The sequence below is a fragment of the Ursus arctos genome, unplaced genomic scaffold (assembly GCF_023065955.2).
Source record: "Ursus arctos isolate Adak ecotype North America unplaced genomic scaffold, UrsArc2.0 scaffold_11, whole genome shotgun sequence".
Taxonomy (NCBI): domain Eukaryota; kingdom Metazoa; phylum Chordata; class Mammalia; order Carnivora; family Ursidae; genus Ursus; species Ursus arctos.
The window spans coordinates 28,884,224-28,902,572 of NW_026622775.1; the positions used below are offsets into that span (position 1 = coordinate 28,884,224).

Below are 18,349 nucleotides of genomic sequence, written 5' to 3' on the forward strand. Positions count from 1 at the left end.
AACCAAGAAAAAGCAACATAACAAATGCCCTATATATCTACCCCTTCTCAGAGATGTGACATGCAAAGTTGGGCACATCACATAAACGAGTTGATGAATTATTATTCCAAGCTAAAATAAATTCAGTATGAAGGCACTACCTGCAAGAGTTAAACATTTTATTCCAGAGGATGCTGCCCCCCGCCCAAGCTCCTCATCATCAAGTTATGACAAAGGGAGGACTAGGTATTAGGAGAAAGATTTATGTAAACCCATCAAGATTACTGAGGTTACCTTGAAAGGACGATGCATATCTGGGCGTTTGTATCGAAGATAAATCAGCCCAGCAACCGCCAGCCCAATAAAAAGCCACCTGGCAAAACTGAGGAAGTTCAAAAGACTGTAGAGGTCCCCAGAGAAGAGCATTATCATCGTCAAAGGGTGCTGGGGGGGAAGGGGGAGAAAAACCACGCTCGGTGAGTTAAAGAGAGCAGAGCCGATAACAATAACATCACTACACATTACGATTACCTTTTTCATATGATTATTTATACCGATAAACTACCGCAGTGATTAAAACCTATATTCAACTAACTTCCTATCTATATTCTGCTCTTCTACCCCATTACGCATCAGTAACAGCATGAGAAGATCATTATTACCGCTTAATCAGATGGAATGTTATATGGATGTTTAGTTCTTAGCTGTTTTTTCATCTGAGAGAGGAGAACGTGTTTTCAAAGAGTGAAACACAGGATATTCAATGACTTAAATTTAAAGACCCAGAGACTGAGATGATTAGCAAATAACGAACGCTACAAATCAAAAGTGTACCCAATTAGAAAATTCGCAGAGCTCTCTGTAAATGGTTTCTGACGAGCCCTTGGCTATGCACACACATGAAACACAGCCACTTCGAGGTGACTCTGTCGACTCCTGAATGCAAAATATTGACCTTTCCTTCCTCCACACTTACTCTCCCCGTGTGCTTGCCATGTGTGACCCTCGAGACCGCAGAGAATGAAGCAGAGATCAGCACAGCAAGTCTCTGCAGCTGCACACGGCAAGGACAGCACGACTGATAGCAGAGGCTTAAAATGAAAGCCCTCTCCACCGAATAATACATTCTGTTCCCACAAGTGACGTTAACTTCCAGATTCCGCACAGAGAGTACGCATACTTTACAAAGAGATTTCAAGGAAACATTCTGAAACAAATTAAATACATGAAACAAAATGTCCAGTGTATTCTATGGTGCTCCTGGCAGCAGATTCCATTTGACAAAAATGTTACAAAGTAGTAGGTAAAAATGAATATAATATTGCCAATGGATATTAGGCAGGACTTTGACACCTTACCCAGTTTTTTTGTATCCCAGGCTTCACAAACACTTCGCATTAAGAAATCTACAATTCAAGTTTCAGTTTTGGTGCTTTTATTTCTTCCCTTTAGAGTTGGTCTCAAATATCTCACTTTAAATCACAGAATTACGGCACAGTCTAGGACTTTAAGCGATTTTTTCTATTAATTTTGTATGCACTTCATTATAAGGGGCCTGTGATACTATGATGTACATCTAGGCTTCTTGGGACTGTGGCTGTTAGCTCCACTTTCGGTATGCAGAATTGGGACTTGTCGCTCTACATTCTTTTTCTGGGAGGCTCTGTGTCGATGACAGAAGCCAAGGTAATCATTTCCCTTAGACCTCACAAATATCTACAGAGGTGAAAAGGAAGTGATGTGGTTATTGCCCCATAGCATCAAATATGCATTGGAAATACTGAATAAAGGGAAGCGACGGAAACTATCCTGCCTCCCAAACTCCACCAAGATCTACACAGAGCCAAGTGAGCAATGAATGAGGAAGGAAAGCACTATCTAAAGTCTGCTTTGAAATCCTCTTTGCTAACCTGTTACTCAAGTTTATATCTAGGTATACTTTTTAATATGCATTACCAAAACAATAACAGCTGGCAGAGGAGTGTGCTTGCGGACATGAATCATGGAGAGGATTTCTGGAAGGTGACCCTCTCGAGACGCAACATAGAATAACCTGATGGGAGAAAAATGTGGGTGGAATTGACTGTATAATTGATCATTTCAAAGGGAAAAATCCAGAAATCTAAGAGAAAACTTGCATCTAATTCGATACCAAATGGTTTGGCATTTCTTAGGTGATTATTTAAGTTTCACCATTCAGGTAAGGCAGAGAATCATCAAGAGAAATCTGACTTCGGAATTTTCTAAAATCTGCCAAAATATTCTCTTACCCTTTGAGGAGAAACAATAGCAACATCCGACTCAGCAAGGCTCCCCTACATATAAATATCTCTAGGTTCCTAGTATTGGATGTGTGCTGTCAGCCACTCCAGCCCAATATACACACACATGCACACGTACGCCCACACACAGACATGCCCGTGTACACACCTAACATTTACATTTTTCTGACTGGATATTAACCTCATGGGAAAATAAAAGGGGCTTTTTCATCAAACAAAACAAAAGGGATACGGATGGTGGGGTGGTGATTTCTGGTGTCTCTTAGTTTACTTTTTTTCTTGTCACCTTTAGAGAAACAAAAGATTTTATCACCAGAAATAAAATGCTGTTGTTAGACTCTGTAGACATACTACAAAAAAAAAAAAAAAGTCTCCATGCCTGGCTTCAGTGTAGGCTTTGAGTAGACAAGCAGTGCCCTCTAATGGGCAGAATGAGACATGCTGTTGCTACTTGGACGAAGACTTCAACCTTACCATGTCTCTTTAAAAACAACAGGTTTGGAGGCACTATTTCTTTTCTTTTTAAACCCACCCTTATCACATCCAATCTCAAAAACAGAAACGCATTTCTGGAAATGCTTGAACTCACTCACCTGGAGACAGCAAACACACCACCGTTCATGGAGCCAAAGCAGGAGAGGGCAACAAAGATCGGAACTGCTAATGAGAAATTTCCCAGTAGCCGCTCAGAAAAGGTCTAGTGAAAGACAGAATGAAGCAAATTAATGCTCTGCCAGAAAGTAGAATAAAATGAAGCAATTTAGGCCAACCTCGCTCTATGACTTTCTTTTAGCGTGCTGATACATGTATGTTTTATAATCTTTCTTTTTGGTTAGGGTCAGACTAACTTCTTAGACAATAATCAAAAGCAGGTACCATGGCATTGCTTGTTGCAAAAGTATGAGCAAAGGTCTAAACAAGCACCTTCTCTCTACTTTCAAAACGCAACGATCCATTTATTGAATCTTTATCAACTGTGATATCTATCAGCTCTTATTCTGTAAGTAGAAAAATCTCAGTTCAGAAGTTCTCCTATTGGAGACAGAAATCCTGCTGTAAAATGCCTTCTCTTTAGCCTGCAAACCCGCATTTTGATAGTGAAGTTCAAATGTACACTGAGAAGTATCACGGATTCTTGTTTCAGGTACCAGTCCTCCTGCTGTGACACAGAAGGACAGTGAGACATAATTGACGACTTAACCATTTATATCGCATCTACGAGCAGTTCTGCAAATCTTTTGCCCTGAATAATCACATTAGCTGAATGTCTGTTTATTGAGTCCCTCTCTCCCTCTCAGGTATCTGCCAATTCCTTCTGTGGTTTCCTATAAAAAGGCTAGAATACAAAATACAAGTCTGAGAAAATCAAGCCACAGAAAATACGAAAAATAAACAACAAAACTTCTGAAATTTCCTTTTATGCCAAGCATAGGCAACACTGCAAATTTCCATGAAGGATGTATTAAACACACACACACACACACACACACACACACACACACACACACACACACACAATGTGGGATTCTTTAGTTGTCCTTGATGCAGCTGGTGCTGTGTAATTAATGGACCACATTACGCTCAAAGAGTAAGTGCTGCCCTTTGTCTAGTACGATGAGATGACTGACCCAACATCGGTAAGCTCTGGACAGTTGGTTGTCTGGTAGGACTTACAGCAGCCGCAAAGTCTTTTTTTTAACACAGTGAACACGTCCATAGGTTCACTTGAAATGAGATGATTTGTTCCCTGTGGATGTTGCCCATATGAGCTAATAGTGACTGTTTTAAAAGGAACTGACATCTAGTGATGGGAAGTTACTTTTTCACCCTTCATTGTTATGAGGTCATGAATAAATGCTCCCTTACCAGCTAAGTTTTTATACAAAATAAAAGTATGTGTCACAGAATAACAGTCCCATAACATGACCTTTGAGAGCAAAGATGGTACTGAAGTCAAATAAATTTTGGAAAATGCAGTAAAATTACAAGTATCCACTTCAAAGGGAACTAAAATGCACATTAGCATCTTTAATATTCTGAGAAGTGCTATAGCACTGACATCTGTTTAACTTTGAATAACTCAGTATTTCCAAAAATTAATAATATCCCATTACTGGTATTCAAACAGATATACTAGAACAAACAAATATATATGGTCATCCCTTGGAAATTCTTAAGTGGTACTTTGGGAAAAAAGATTTTAAGTTAGCATTTGAAAAGTTTATAAACAGGAAAGAGTGCAGAATAAATTATAATTCGCATACCAAAAAAATACATGCATTTAAATTCAGTAACTGCCCTCCTACCCTTAAAGTCAGGTTGGAAGAACACTATCTTCTATTCAACATGCACGCGTGGAAGTGTGTCTTCAAGCATGAATATGGGGAAATGTTTTACACGAAATGAACAAGGCAGAGAAATCGTATAGGACTTTGGCTGTATCAGTTAAATGGAATATGCTAAGGTGTGTTCTAAATTTTTTAAATGCTCATTATCATTCAGGTCAAGAAAAGATTACTGAATTTCAAAACACTTTCTGCTGAAGGGAACTACTATGAAATTGCATCAACTCATTAACCTAAATTCAAATTGGCATTTTCCCAACTTGGACTTACCACCGCCACTGCGTTTGACAGCAACAGCTCCTCGGCACTAATGGTCGTAAAGTAGGCCACATTTGTTAGCACATAGCCAATGGTGACGATGGCCATGGATATACATATGGCAAGGGGGATGGTTCTGAAATGCACGAAGGAATTGCTTATTAGTCATCTTTTGTTAGTCATTCTCTGAAAGCAAAGACGGTATGATAACAGGCTAATTCAAACAACAAGTAGTATGTATGATAATTATAGACTCTGTTGGGCATGCATATTTTATCAGGGTGAAGTACTACAGAGTCCTTTGTAATTTAATAAGGTCCATGGGAGCAGATACTCCATTTGCCTTGTCTACTGCTCTAGCCCCAGAACATATGGGTCCATCCTCTTCTTGCGCTCCATAAACGCGATAGCTGTGTTTCTCACACCTGAACCTGCATCACTTGGAAGGCTTATTGAAACACAGTTTGCTAATCCCATCTCAGACTTTCTGATTCAGTAGGATTTTCATTTCTAACAAGTTCCTGGGCAATTGTGCTGCTGCTGGCCAGGGACCACACTTTGAGAACCATGGGCCCATATACCTTCCTAATACTAATTTATTGCCTCGACACCTTTCTAATCCTAGACCCCAGGAAGGTCTTTCCCATCCAGCTTTTCTCCTTCAGTAGCTTCCCTTATCAGCACATAAGTTGTACACTTTTGGATGCAGGAGAGCAAGATATATCTACCATTCTAAATGATAGTAATGATAATTTTATATATAACACAAAAAGCACAGAAGTGCTCGCCATAATGACTTTGCACTGCCCTGCTGTGAGTTCAAAGGAAGCTCAAGATCATGAGTATCTATTAAAGCAACAGTGCAGATAATCCCATGAAATTAGAGGTGACATGCTGTGAAGTACATATGACCGGACCGTGCTGACACTCTGTGGCATCCACAAGTACCCGGCACAAATGCAATGTTATGTCTTCATTTAATGCACCGGGAAAGCCAGGAGTTACTGACCCTAATAATTTGATTCCATGTTACCGATACACATTACTTGCTTAACATAATCACCTCTTCAGACTCTTTCCAGTTCAAGCAACTTAAACCTTCAGCTCCCTGCACAAAGGCTGATGGGTTTTTTAGCCATACAGCTTATCAGCCCTCATGGAGCCTTAACCCTGCTGGGTGCCACTAATGAAGACCTCAATATAATTTCTTCTAAGATGAAAATACAGTTCAGAGCGGGGATAAAAAAAAAAAAAAAAAAAAGAGGCACAGCCTGCCTCGCTCCCCAAGCTGGGTATGTTTAGCACACAAAGTCCCAGCTCATTATGCTGAACAGCACTATCCCCTGTTGAGAACAGGCAAACCTAGCCAGTCAGCAACTGCCATTCATTATGCTGCTTGGAGCCTGACACTTCCCCTGATCCCCAAAGCCTTAAGCCTTGATGGGGAAACACATTGACCTCTAAATCCTGGCATCCTAATATAAAAGTAGCAGATGTTCCCCTTCCCCAGTGTGAAGAGGGTCCTGTGGAATTTTCTGTTAACACCATAACATGCATTGCTAGTTGTGATTGATAAATGCTAAATTTAAGCAGAGGAAATCACTGGCCCAATTAAATAAAAGGAGTGAGTGGCGTAAGGCACATGAAAGATGAATTCTATTTCTCCAAAAGAAAGACGAGATGTAAATGCAAAGGGCTAAGAAGGCGAACTTGAAGGTATATGTGCAGCTTCTCAACCACTCGCTGTATTATTTTAAACTTGAATCTTTTCTGTTTTTATAACATCCCAAATGGTGTGTTAAGCTCCTTCTCTAGAGGAGAGAAGCAGGGAGGGAGAGGGGGAGAGAGAGACTCTCTATTCCTTTGCAAGAATGGGATTAAGAAGTGTAAAGTTTCTGTTAATAAAAACTGAGGTGACATTGTTCAGTGCAGCGAAGCAACTAACGTGTCCAGGACAGGTAGCACTGTCACATCGTGTGGCACTGCAAATCAGCAGGGACAAGTCAGTCTGAACCGTGGGCTGTGGCCCTCCCAGCATAGAATCAAGCCTCCGCTTGGCTCTTCCTGCTTGGAGATTACGGTACATCTGAGAGAAGTTTTCTAAATTGATTTTAGCAGAAGGAATCCTTAAAAAAAAAAATCCAACTTTTTTTTCTCCACTTGTCAATGACAAAAACTATAGCAATAGCTGCTGTCGTTACTTGGTGGCTGTTACGTGCTGGATATTTTATTAGGTACTTTACATATTTGGCTCGTTTTATCTTTGGAAAATCCTGTGAGTTAGGGCATCATCGCGATTTTATATGTGAGGAAATGAAGTCTTAGTCTAAATAACTGTTTAAAGATACACAACTGGTAAGTGGGAACCCGGAAGTCAGCTGATCAATCCTAGCTGAAGTCACAGCATTTGAAGCACTAAAGTGTATGCTCTCTCTCAATCTCTCAACTCTTAATTTTCAGAGAAATCGTAATTGTTGCATATGTTTATTGCAAAGCTCTTATCAAGACTGTATTTTTCATGTAGTCACTGAAAATGCAGTTTTATTTACTATAAAGGAAGGAACAGAGTTATTCCACGATATTTATAATTTTTCTGTGTAATATGAACCATAATGTCGAGTGAATGTTTTCAAAGTTTCAATTTTTAGAAAATGGGTTTTGTTTTTGTTTTTTAGATTTAAAAGGCAACGGAAGGTCACTTAATAAATTTTCCTACAAAATTTTTGCAGGAAAGGAAGAAAAGCAAGCATGTTTGTCCGAGAAGCTGAAATGTATAGATTATTAGCGATTTTACTATCAGCCAGATATACTATATAGATACTACAGGGAAAAATCAAAGGAGCTTAAAATACAAGACAAAAGTGAGAAAGGGGTCCAACCTTGTTGCAGTTCACAACATGCCCAGGAATTCCTCTCTAAGTAAATTAAGCCATGAAATTGGAGGGGGTGTGGCAAAAGAGCCACTATCTTCTGTCCTCAGGTTCCATTTCACTTCAACAAGGGGAAGGAGGAGAAGTTTGTGGCTGCCTTGGCATAAACAGCAATCAATTAGTGAGGACAGCAGCTGATGTGTTCAGAAGGGCTTGGCACCATGTGGTTAACTCCTGCGTTTCAAGCACCAAAGCTTAAGAGCCACTGGGTGAGCTGATAAAAGCTATTAGGCCATGCCAGAGCAGTCTTTCTGGAGGCTTTAGATGCAGAGGGCAGATAAGCACGGTTAGGAACTTAAGATTAAGGCAAATGGCACATGATAATAAAATGAATTAAAGGGACTCCTAGACCACTGATATTTCAAAGCCTCTGTGTTATTGTGAGGTATCCTCCAATTTTAAGTGCAACAAAAGCATTGTCTTTAAGCTGAATAAAAACGACTCACTCCTATGAATTCCACTCTTTTTTGAATGTTTGTGCCTGTCTGTTATGATTAACAAAATACAAATGTATTGAAAAGAGTTACTTAATCCTTAAGACCCCTAGTCATTATACAAAGTCTTTTCAATGAAAGGCCATTAAGTACGTGAGAATCCAATAATTTTATTAGCTGCACTTAGTTTTCAATCAAAAGGTCTTGGATACTCATCTTTTCCTGTGGGTTTACTTTAAAATGGTACCTATAACCCATCTATGTCACACATGGATAAATATTTGTTTTCTTTGAAATTATGAAATGGGAGTCCCTGCTACATCTGCTTAAAAGCACTTCATTCTAGGGAACAGACCTCCCCAGGAATCCAAATGGTCCCCAAAGTGATGGCTGGGAGCTTATATTTGTATATTCTGCAAAGCACTGACAAACACACTTTATCTTCGAATCTACACATGCCACTCCAAATCCTTTGTGGAATGAGAGAGAGTATAAACGAATAACAAACAAAATTCACAACAACTGAATGAAACAAGAGGTTGCTGAAATTGTTCACACCATTTTCAAATAAGGGAACCAAGGCTCAGAAAGTTAAGTGATGTGTCCAAGGTTACAAAAATAGTAGGTGGGAGGCCTGAAACTTGAGCCTACGTCTTCCAGCTCTAAGTTCCACATTCACCATATATCCTGTCATGACACCACGGCTGCTTTGTGCCTGCTTTAACTCCACATACAAGGTCCCTAGGATTCTTACGTGCTGACAAACATGTGTTTTATTTTGTATAAGTAATACAAATACCGGAAGGCTGGATGTAACAATGTGACACGTTTTATGCCAAAAGTATTTCTCTCTGCACCAAATAGTCATCACAAATAAACTTGCAAATAATGCAGCATGGGATGCATTTTTTAATATGCTTTACAACTGTACGTGAGAGCATCAGAAATGACCACTGTTTCCAATGCTTTATATTGGCCAGAAGACTCTTGCTGCAAACACAGAAGAAGTCAACCTCGCTTGATTCGCCAGAGGTTTGAGGACACCTGAAGGTTACAGGGATTTCTGATTTTCTTTTCTTTTTTTTTTTTTTTTAAAGATTTTATTTACTTATTTGACAGAGATAGAGACAGCCAGCGAGAGAGGGAACACAAGTAGGGGGAGTGGGAGAGGAAGAAGCAGGCTCATAGCAGAGGAGCCTGATGTGGGGCTTGATCCCATAACGCCGAGATCACGCCCTGAGCCGAAGGCAGACGCCTAACCGCTGTGCCACCCAGGCGCCCCGGATTTCTGATTTTCAAACCATATGGGTCATTTAGTCATCACTTGAATTTAGAATATTCCTAAAATTGTTTTATAACTTGATCAAAATTTCCTGAGATTTGTGTGAACCAAAATAAGTTCCACACAATCCCCAGTGTTGCAGACACACAAATGGAAACCACAGAACTCATTGATCCTGGGGCGTCTAAAGTTTGAGCCAGGGGACTGGGCATGATGACAGTCAGTTCTGTTAAAGCCTGCTCTTTTATGTTCAAGAATCTTCTAAGGGAAGTGACTGATGCTTCACACTTTCTATTTAAAAATCATTAATATTTTAACACATGTATGTGACATTCAGGAGAAAGGAGAGGGGGAAGGAGGGATTAAGAAGTGCAAGAAAATGGTAAACTTCTTAATATGTGAGATGCAAAACAAAAAAAAGTAAAACAACTTTCAAAATATTTTCCAATTCTATTAATAAACTAGGCACTATTCGTATATAATTGAAATGTAACTGATTCATCTCAACACTAAGTATTTAAAATTATATTAAGTACCTCTTGCTTCCAAGTTTTTTAGACTCATATTTGTTTCACATTTTCTTTATAATTACCCTATAAAGACCTTGAAAAGCTCTTCTATAGCTCTGACACAGAAATGACTCAAGCACTTCTTTTATTTCTCTTTTGTATCCACCGATCAATTAATTAATTTTTGCTGAATCACTGTTTATACACTGCTGTTAATTTTATCTTACTCCTCAAACTTCAGTCATGTGTTATAAAAAAAGATAAGTAATAATATATCTTAAAGAAAATCAATCTATATTTTTCATTCACATGATTTTTTTTTCCCATACATTTTTATATACTTTCCCTGACTCTTGCTCATACCGAACGCTCCAGAGAGCCCTGGGCACAGAATCATCCTATCTGGCTATGTGATTTCAGACATTTCTAGCAGGGATTGAATTACAAATAAGTGTTTTCTATAGTTTTCCAGACGTGAAACAATTAGATTACAGATGGCTGGAATTACACATTCCTTTGTGTGTTTTCAGTGATTTTGCCTCATTGTCATTTAGTGCTATCGCTATATCTCTGGTTATACACAGTGTGAGGGAATTGGGCTGTTAATAACATAAAAGAAATGCACTTGAGGGGACATAACAAGTAGTTGAGGGAAGTGTGTGGGCTGTCACTAAAAGAAAAAAAATGTAGCAAGAGGAAGAATCATGTTCAGTCCTAACTTAATGACAATTTCTGGGCCAAGGATGAACACAGAGATGTGGCAAGCAGATTGTCACATAAAGGTACACAGTGATCCCACTGAGTTCAGGCATTAAGCACCTGCCCTCAGCTCCTTACAGGATCAGGGCAAGGCTATGGATGTTTTCACTGAAATACTTTAAATCTCAATACCACTGATGTCTAATCTAAATCTCACCATTCTCCATTGTCCACAAATGAAGAAGTCCATAAACAGAAAGAGAAGACAGAGAGACCTGTAGAGAGATGTAAGAAATGAACAGACACAGATTAAAAGACTGCAGGGCTGGAGGAGGCTCGTGGGAAAATGTAAGGAGAGAAGTAGATACAGTCACACCAAAGAGAACAAAGAACTAAAATGGAAACTTACACCTCAGAAACATAGTGTAAGAAGCAATCAGAAGCATTAGTATAAGCATTCAGTCCCTTAAAATACTTAATTTTTTATCCTATTGAAATAAATTCATCAGTAAATAAAATTAAGCTTGAGAGTAAATTTTCATTTGCTTGAATTATCATTTAAAAAAGTAACACGGTCTACATCTCACTTTTTATCATTTTCTGGAGATTTAGAGTATGTCTTCCAGCTATATTACCATTACTCATATTTATCATGGGTAAACATAAAGATATTAGTAGGCAAGTTTGAATGTACAAAAACACTATTGGTTTCCAATAAAATGTTAGCAATTAAATAACTGAAAAGAGAAAATATTTTAATAAAAATAAATTAAATTTCACACCGATGTTCAATTCTTATTTTTGTTACACTGTTTTTACAATACGCCTTTTAAAATGTCATTGTCTTCCTCAGGATTTGACCTGACGTACACTACAATAACGCAACATCTCAGCGAGCTGTTCTTTGTACCAGAGTCCCTAAAATTCAAATGCATGGCTGAAATATGAACTACCCCCCATACCTTTGTATACCTCTTTCCACAGTATAAATTGTTCCTGAGAAGAGCTACCCACATAGGCCACATTTGCCAGACTCTCCTGTATGTAGGGGAGAAGGTGGCTTATCCTTGATGTCAACTGATGTGGCAGTTAAAGGCCCAGGTGGACGAGAAGTGAGACACCTAATCACCTGCCCTGCCTAACTGGCAGCTAGCTGCAGAGAACCTAGAGAGGAGCAAAGCCACGCCAGGGAAGGAGTCCAGGTCACAGACTCAACATGTGGAGGAAGGCCCACCAGTTAGCCAGGGACACCAACACTGGAGGTCACAGGATTTAAAAATCCAATTTTTGACTGTTTAAAGCCATTGAAAACTTGCAGTTTGTCCGCTGTAGCAGCTGGCATCACCCTAACTAATACAAGAATGAAAGGCCTCATTATATTAAGATCTCAATTAGTTTATGTAAGAGTTAAAATGGGTCCTCATTAAATTTTATCCTGTGTTATATTGTTTTATAAGAGATCAGTATATGATATAAAATTCTTAAAACAATGTCCCAAGTTACAAAAGCCAAAAGAAAACATTCACATCTGAGAATAGTAAAAATTAGTCATTATTCAAACTTCCTAGGAACAGAGCAAAGATAGATCCCCTTGTTTGCTACTTTAAAATATAAAAACTCCTGCACTTCTAACAGCTGCCACCATTCCAACAAAGATCAAAGCACAATCGCTTCTTGTTTTGACCAAGGACATATAATAACACAATGTAATGTTAAATAAATATCTTTTATGCCAAGAACAAGGCCACATAAAATAAATATACCCACTTTGGCATAGCAAATGGGAATTAGAGTCAAAATTCCCTCAGGCCATAAGCACTATCTCGGAAGGAACAGATAACATTTCTCCTACTATCATGCATAAATCAGGTCCAGGCACATTTCTGATCAGCCACATGATAAGAAATGGAACAGGTCAACATGGAGACGTTCAGCCATGACGAATACACTACTGCTTCTACCACCAAAAACCGCCTTCGACATTTGACTGACAACGACAAACCTAATTATTAGCAATAATATCACTTCGATATCTGGTGGTCATATAGATAAGTGACTTTCCGGTTGGGTGCTCTGGGAATCGGAACAGAAACTGGACAATTGGCAAGATTACAGACCACCCTGTTCTCATTTGCTTCAACCAAATCAATCCTCTCTTTGTTTTATGCATTGATACTCTGCCACGCAACTGAGGCTTTCGAATAGTTTTTAAAATCACTGCTCTACATTCTACAAGTCGAATTATGTCTTTAGATTATTTTTTGGACCCAATACTAGCTTCCTAAAGTACAGTTTTGAAAATATATAAATTTGTTTCATAAAGTAGCTATATATGAATGATTATACAGGTATGTATATATACATTTTACTCCATAAAGTTGAAAATAATGTTTTTTACTGCAACGAGTCCCTGTTTATACTCCCTATTTATACGGTCATTCTAGCAGGAAAGGTACAAAGTTGACAGACGAGCCAAGAGCTATGGCCCAGCTTTAGTAAGTGGTAAATCCATACGGCAGGACCAGAGAACGTGACACAGCAGGCTGATGAAGGGGTAGAGAAAAGCAATGAGGAGAAGACAGAGTTGATGGGCCGAGTAGCTTGCTGGTTGAGAGAGGTGATATGTCATTGTCAAGAAAGTGATGATGAAGACTCCTGATAGGAACAGGTCGCAGCTCCCCGAAAAGGTCACGAAGGTCCAGAGAATGGCAGAACCCCCTGCAAGCCGTCACTCTCCTCTCTGCAGGCTGTCCATTCACAGAGATCATACAGCAGAAATGGAAATTTTGTGATCTTTTTTCTTTCGGCTCAAAAGTTAAACCCTCTGAACAATAAGCTTTTGTGCTATAGTTTATATTTACTAATGTCCTTTCTTAGACTACAAGGATTCGTAGGCAAACCTCTCTCTAGGGATAATTTTCTCAAGTCAAATACACTGTGCAGTGGCTGAGGGACTAGGAAAATAGAGGCGGTCCTCACATTCGCCCACCTTTTAATTCCCCCTCTCCTTTATACTTTCTCCCAGCCCCATTCCCCAAATTCCTACAACCAATATATGTATTGGTATATATATATGTGCCATCCCAGTTGTAAACTGTCTTTTCCCAACATCTTTTCTCTGGAGTTTTGCCTTTGATTTTATCTTAAGTTCATAGTTTTGAAAAATGTGCTAGACCCCAATTGAAGGCTGGGTCTAGTCACATTCCAGTCACTTGCAGGGACTCAAGGAGATCACTGGATCTCTCTAGGATTAAACTTCCTTATCAGCTAAAAAGGGTATTTTGAATTGGGGCACCTGGGGCGGCTCAGTCAGTTGAGGCTCGGACTCTTGGTTTCAGTTCAGGTCATGATCTCACGGGTCCTGAGACTGAGCCCCAAGTCAGGCTCTGCGCTCAACGGGGAGTCTGCTTGAGATTCTCTCTCTCTGCCCCTCCCTTGACTCATGAACATGCAAACTTGTACACGTGTGTGTGCCTGCTCTCTCTCTCTCTCTCTCTCAAATAAGTAAATAAATATTTTTTTAAAAAGGGTATTGAATGCTTAGAGTCTAAAGTCCATTTTATCTGAAAGTTTATTATTTAACCACTTTAGCAAATAAAGCTAATCCATAGAGATTGTTCAACAGAATACTTTAAAAACTCAGTGGAGCACTTGTTCATGTACCAAAGCATTCTAAGGAGATGCCTGCCATTGCCTTGTTCTGTTGTTTGGAGGAAGGAATAGGACACTGACTTTACAATCTCTCCTCCTGGCCTCTGGAGATAATGATTCTATCCTCAACCAGGAGTACCAGCATCTCAAACACCTTCTATCATTACAACTGCAAAGTGTCACCCTGGCTGAAAAAATGGATCATTACTAAAGATCACTTTAATGAAAAGTGGTCAGTCCATTCTTCCAGATTCTAAAATCGTATCTGTAGATCACATCAGACTTCTGGAAGGCCACAGGATAAGACCATTTTGTCATAGACACTCATGGAATGTCTCTGCAAGTCACTATATTTTATGTCTCAGCTTTTATCAAAACTTGATTTTAAATATATTTTTAAAAAATCATCTGAATTTTAGGAGGACATTTGTAGGAATATTATCATTTGTCATTTCCAGCTATTCATACTCGCCAAATTTTACAAAGAACTTAAGGCCATTCACTGAGCATTGTAAAGTGCCCTCAAAGTATTTCCTTTAAAACTGTAGTGTAAACATTTTTGAGAGGAGTTGACAGGACTCTTTGTTACCCTCAAAGATACCTCTGCTTTTCATGTAGCTTGTAACCACATATGGAAAAAATTCCCGGCCTCCTTGGCTTCTGTTTATGTTTTTTGTTTCTTTTTATCAATCTTTTATTTCTAGGACATGTGGTTCATTAAAATAGGGAGAGAAGAGAACTATTTTGAAGATACAACATAGGATTTAAGAAATTTTTAAAATGGAAACTTGTTTACAATAGTGATGGGAGGACTCAAAAGTTAACAAATTTAAATTACTTCAACCAAACGAAGCTATCATTTCGACTTTCCTTTACATTATTTTCACAGCCATGAGATAGATCTGCACAAACCTTCCAAAAGAAGACTTTTAAAAAATAAATAAATGGAAGCCGTAAAGAGGAAAAAGAAAAAAAAAAAAGTTAAGATGCAGCTTTAACAGAGAAAAGAAATGTTTATTCCACCAATTCCTCATGAGAATTCTAAATTATTAAATCTCTGAGAACACGTGATTTATGAAGAGGCTAACACAGCCCCTAGCCAAAATCATTTTTAATAAAAAGCAGGAAACCTCCTGAAGTTCATCTCAGATTTAATATCAAACACAGCAGCCACACATGAACATTTCCCCATAAAACACAAACGCAGCACGCACAATCGGCTGGCAGCCATCAGTGGGGTGTCAACAAAACAAACAAACAGGGTGTTGGAACCATGGGAGGGATCAGGCCTCGCAATCAAGATGAAGCAGCCAATGGAAAAGGACCACAGACGGAAACGGTGTCAATGAGGAAGGCGAAGGGGCTCAAGAAAGACTCATTTCTAAATATACGACGGCAGCCAACTCACAGTTCTGGTCAAAACACTGAGCTTCCTGATTGACTGTTAGATTTGAGAGAGCAACGCGATTGTGCTTTTGTGTTGAATCTTATGCATAAATTTAGACTATACCAAGTGAATGGGAACCACCATAAGAAAACACAGACTAGTAATGAAATATATTAACACTGCCATCCTCGTTCTGTAAAAGAAAAGGAGTCAACATCTAAAAGATGTATAAAAATGTGACTCGAATATTTTCCAACAGATACTTGGTTCATAGATAAGAAAGATGTCAAGGAAAAAAAGTATCTTATTTTTTCTGATGTATGTTTGCTTAGGAACTGTGTTTATTACCATGTTTATAACCTATGTGGTAAAGGATTTTTTCTCAGGAATATAAATCCAACTGTTCAAATATAATATAATATAATATAATATAATATAATATAATATAATATAATATAATATAAATAATATATAAATATATATAAAAAATAATTAACCATTTATGTTTAATCCCTTAAAGGGCAGTTTCAACTATATCATAAGGAAATATTTTTTACATGTTTCCACTGATATTTCCATTAATATTTTGGTATTTGGTGTTTTGTTAGAACAATATTCTGGGAAATAGAAAATCATTATAAAAGGTGCTCTGTTAGTAGAGCTCAGAGATTAAAAAAGAAAGACGAAAAGGGGAAAAGAGTGAAACTAATATCACTGACAGTTACCTTGTAGGTTACTTTAACCAGTATTTTCAAAATGTGAAAGAGACAGACAAGAAAACAAGTTAATAATTAACTGTAGGATAGAGGAAAGGAAATGTTTGGACTATAAAGGATTTAGCCAAACATGTAGAATATATCCTTATCTAGGGCAGATTCTTCTGTAAGAGAATACTACCAAGATCATTTGAAAAACTATGAGTGTTAAATTTCAAAGCATTATGCAGGTTTTCTTTCTACTCATGAAAAGCCGAGAGTATAAACTACCGCCCTCCAAATATGTTATATTGAATATTTATTTATTCAGAGAGGAAGAGTAGTCAGTAAGGCCATTTTTCTGTCCAGATAAGAGTATTAAAACTTTCAGTACAAATTATATAGTAATTGGCTGATGTATCAATAGAAAGATAAGTCAAGCAGAATAAATTACCTCGAAATACAACTTAGTAAATAACATAAAAACAATATATAACAATCGCCATAATTTATGAGTTAGTATTATAAACTAAGTAAATATCATAAACTAGGGGGTAATAATACTATTCAATAAATGCTGGGATATTGAAAAACTGGGGGGAATCAAAAGCCTACATTAATTCATGCTAAAAGAAATCCATTCCAGGTTAAGTGAGAAAGCTTAATGTCAAAAGGAAATCAGGAACAAAAAGACAAACTAACAAACAGAAAATATGAGTGATATTTAAATGATCTAGGGATGCAAAAAGACTTATATTTAAATGTAGTAAACGTAAATATTTAATTAAATTACAATATATAAATTCAAAGTTCTATGAGCTGAATCATAAAGAAAATTTAGTTACATGAAAAACTGTGACAGAATTTGGCAATCAATATAATAAAGAATTAGTACCCATAATACACAAAGAATTGTGTTGAATCACAAATATTCATGCCCCAAAATGTCAACCACATATAACTACTAAACATGGAGGAAGTATTAAGCCTTATATGTGATTTTAAAAATGCAACTTAAAACAATGAGGTATAATTTTTGCTTTTCAATTAACAAAGATTTTTGTAAATAATGACACTCAATGCTGATTAAGTATTCTTAACTATTGCTATTGAGTGAGGAAACTCCAATGCTTTGGAAAGCATCTTGTAATACAGAGAGAGACTTCTTAAAAGTTTATTGCCTTTGACATAATTCTCTTCCAGCAATCTTCCTAAGAAAATAACTGAATATGTACAAAAATTTGTCTATTAAATGAATAACACAGCATTATTACACTAAAAGAAAATGGAAACATTTTCAATGCCTAACAGAAAAATGAATAAATGCTGGTATACCTACCCAATGAAATACTATGCTGCCATTACAAATGGTGTTTGCCAAGATTTACGAGATCAAGGAAAATCTAATGAAATGATGTTAAGTGAAAAAAGCAGTATAGATCTAGGTGAATAAAAAGTGCTAGAGCTGAACTTGAGACACAACAAATCTGGTGGCAGGATGGACTTCATGGTGCCTTCGAGCTGCTGGGGATACAGCAATGAATGACACAGAAGGGAGAAAAGCAAAACATCAAAATAGACAGGACTTCTTTTGATGTGATGATGACATAACAGATGATTTTAATTTTCTTCTACATAGTTTTTGGTTTTTTGAAATTTGACTCTCTACTATTATTAAATTAAAGGGGGAAAGACACCATACTGTTAATGAAAATACTATGGAAATCATAAAATTTTACTTTGACTTTTTCTAGCAGGGTACAGAAAATGTAGAAGTTTTCCTTTCTATAACTTAATTAAATGGATCATTTGACTATAACTGCTAGGTGGAAATCTGCATCCTCACCATTTAAAAATGGCATAAACAAGATGTGTCTATTGGGAGAAATAGGAGAGCC

At 37.7% G+C, this 18,349-nt stretch overlaps 1 protein-coding gene across 2 annotated transcripts in view; it reads right to left on the bottom strand.

The window, feature by feature from the left end:
• The window catches only part of SLC7A11 (solute carrier family 7 member 11), a 72,826-nt gene that overhangs the window by 12,873 nt on the left and 41,604 nt on the right, over positions 1–18,349 (bottom strand). For both annotated transcript variants that reach the window (XM_026499352.4, XM_048212202.2), the window contains 4 exons: positions 4,877–5,000; positions 2,855–2,958; positions 1,936–2,032; positions 274–423 (listed from right to left, as the gene is read on the bottom strand). In XM_026499352.4, coding sequence (XP_026355137.1) covers positions 274–423; positions 1,936–2,032; positions 2,855–2,958; positions 4,877–5,000 — 475 coding nt within the window. The remainder of the gene's footprint in view (positions 1–273; positions 424–1,935; positions 2,033–2,854; positions 2,959–4,876; positions 5,001–18,349) is intronic.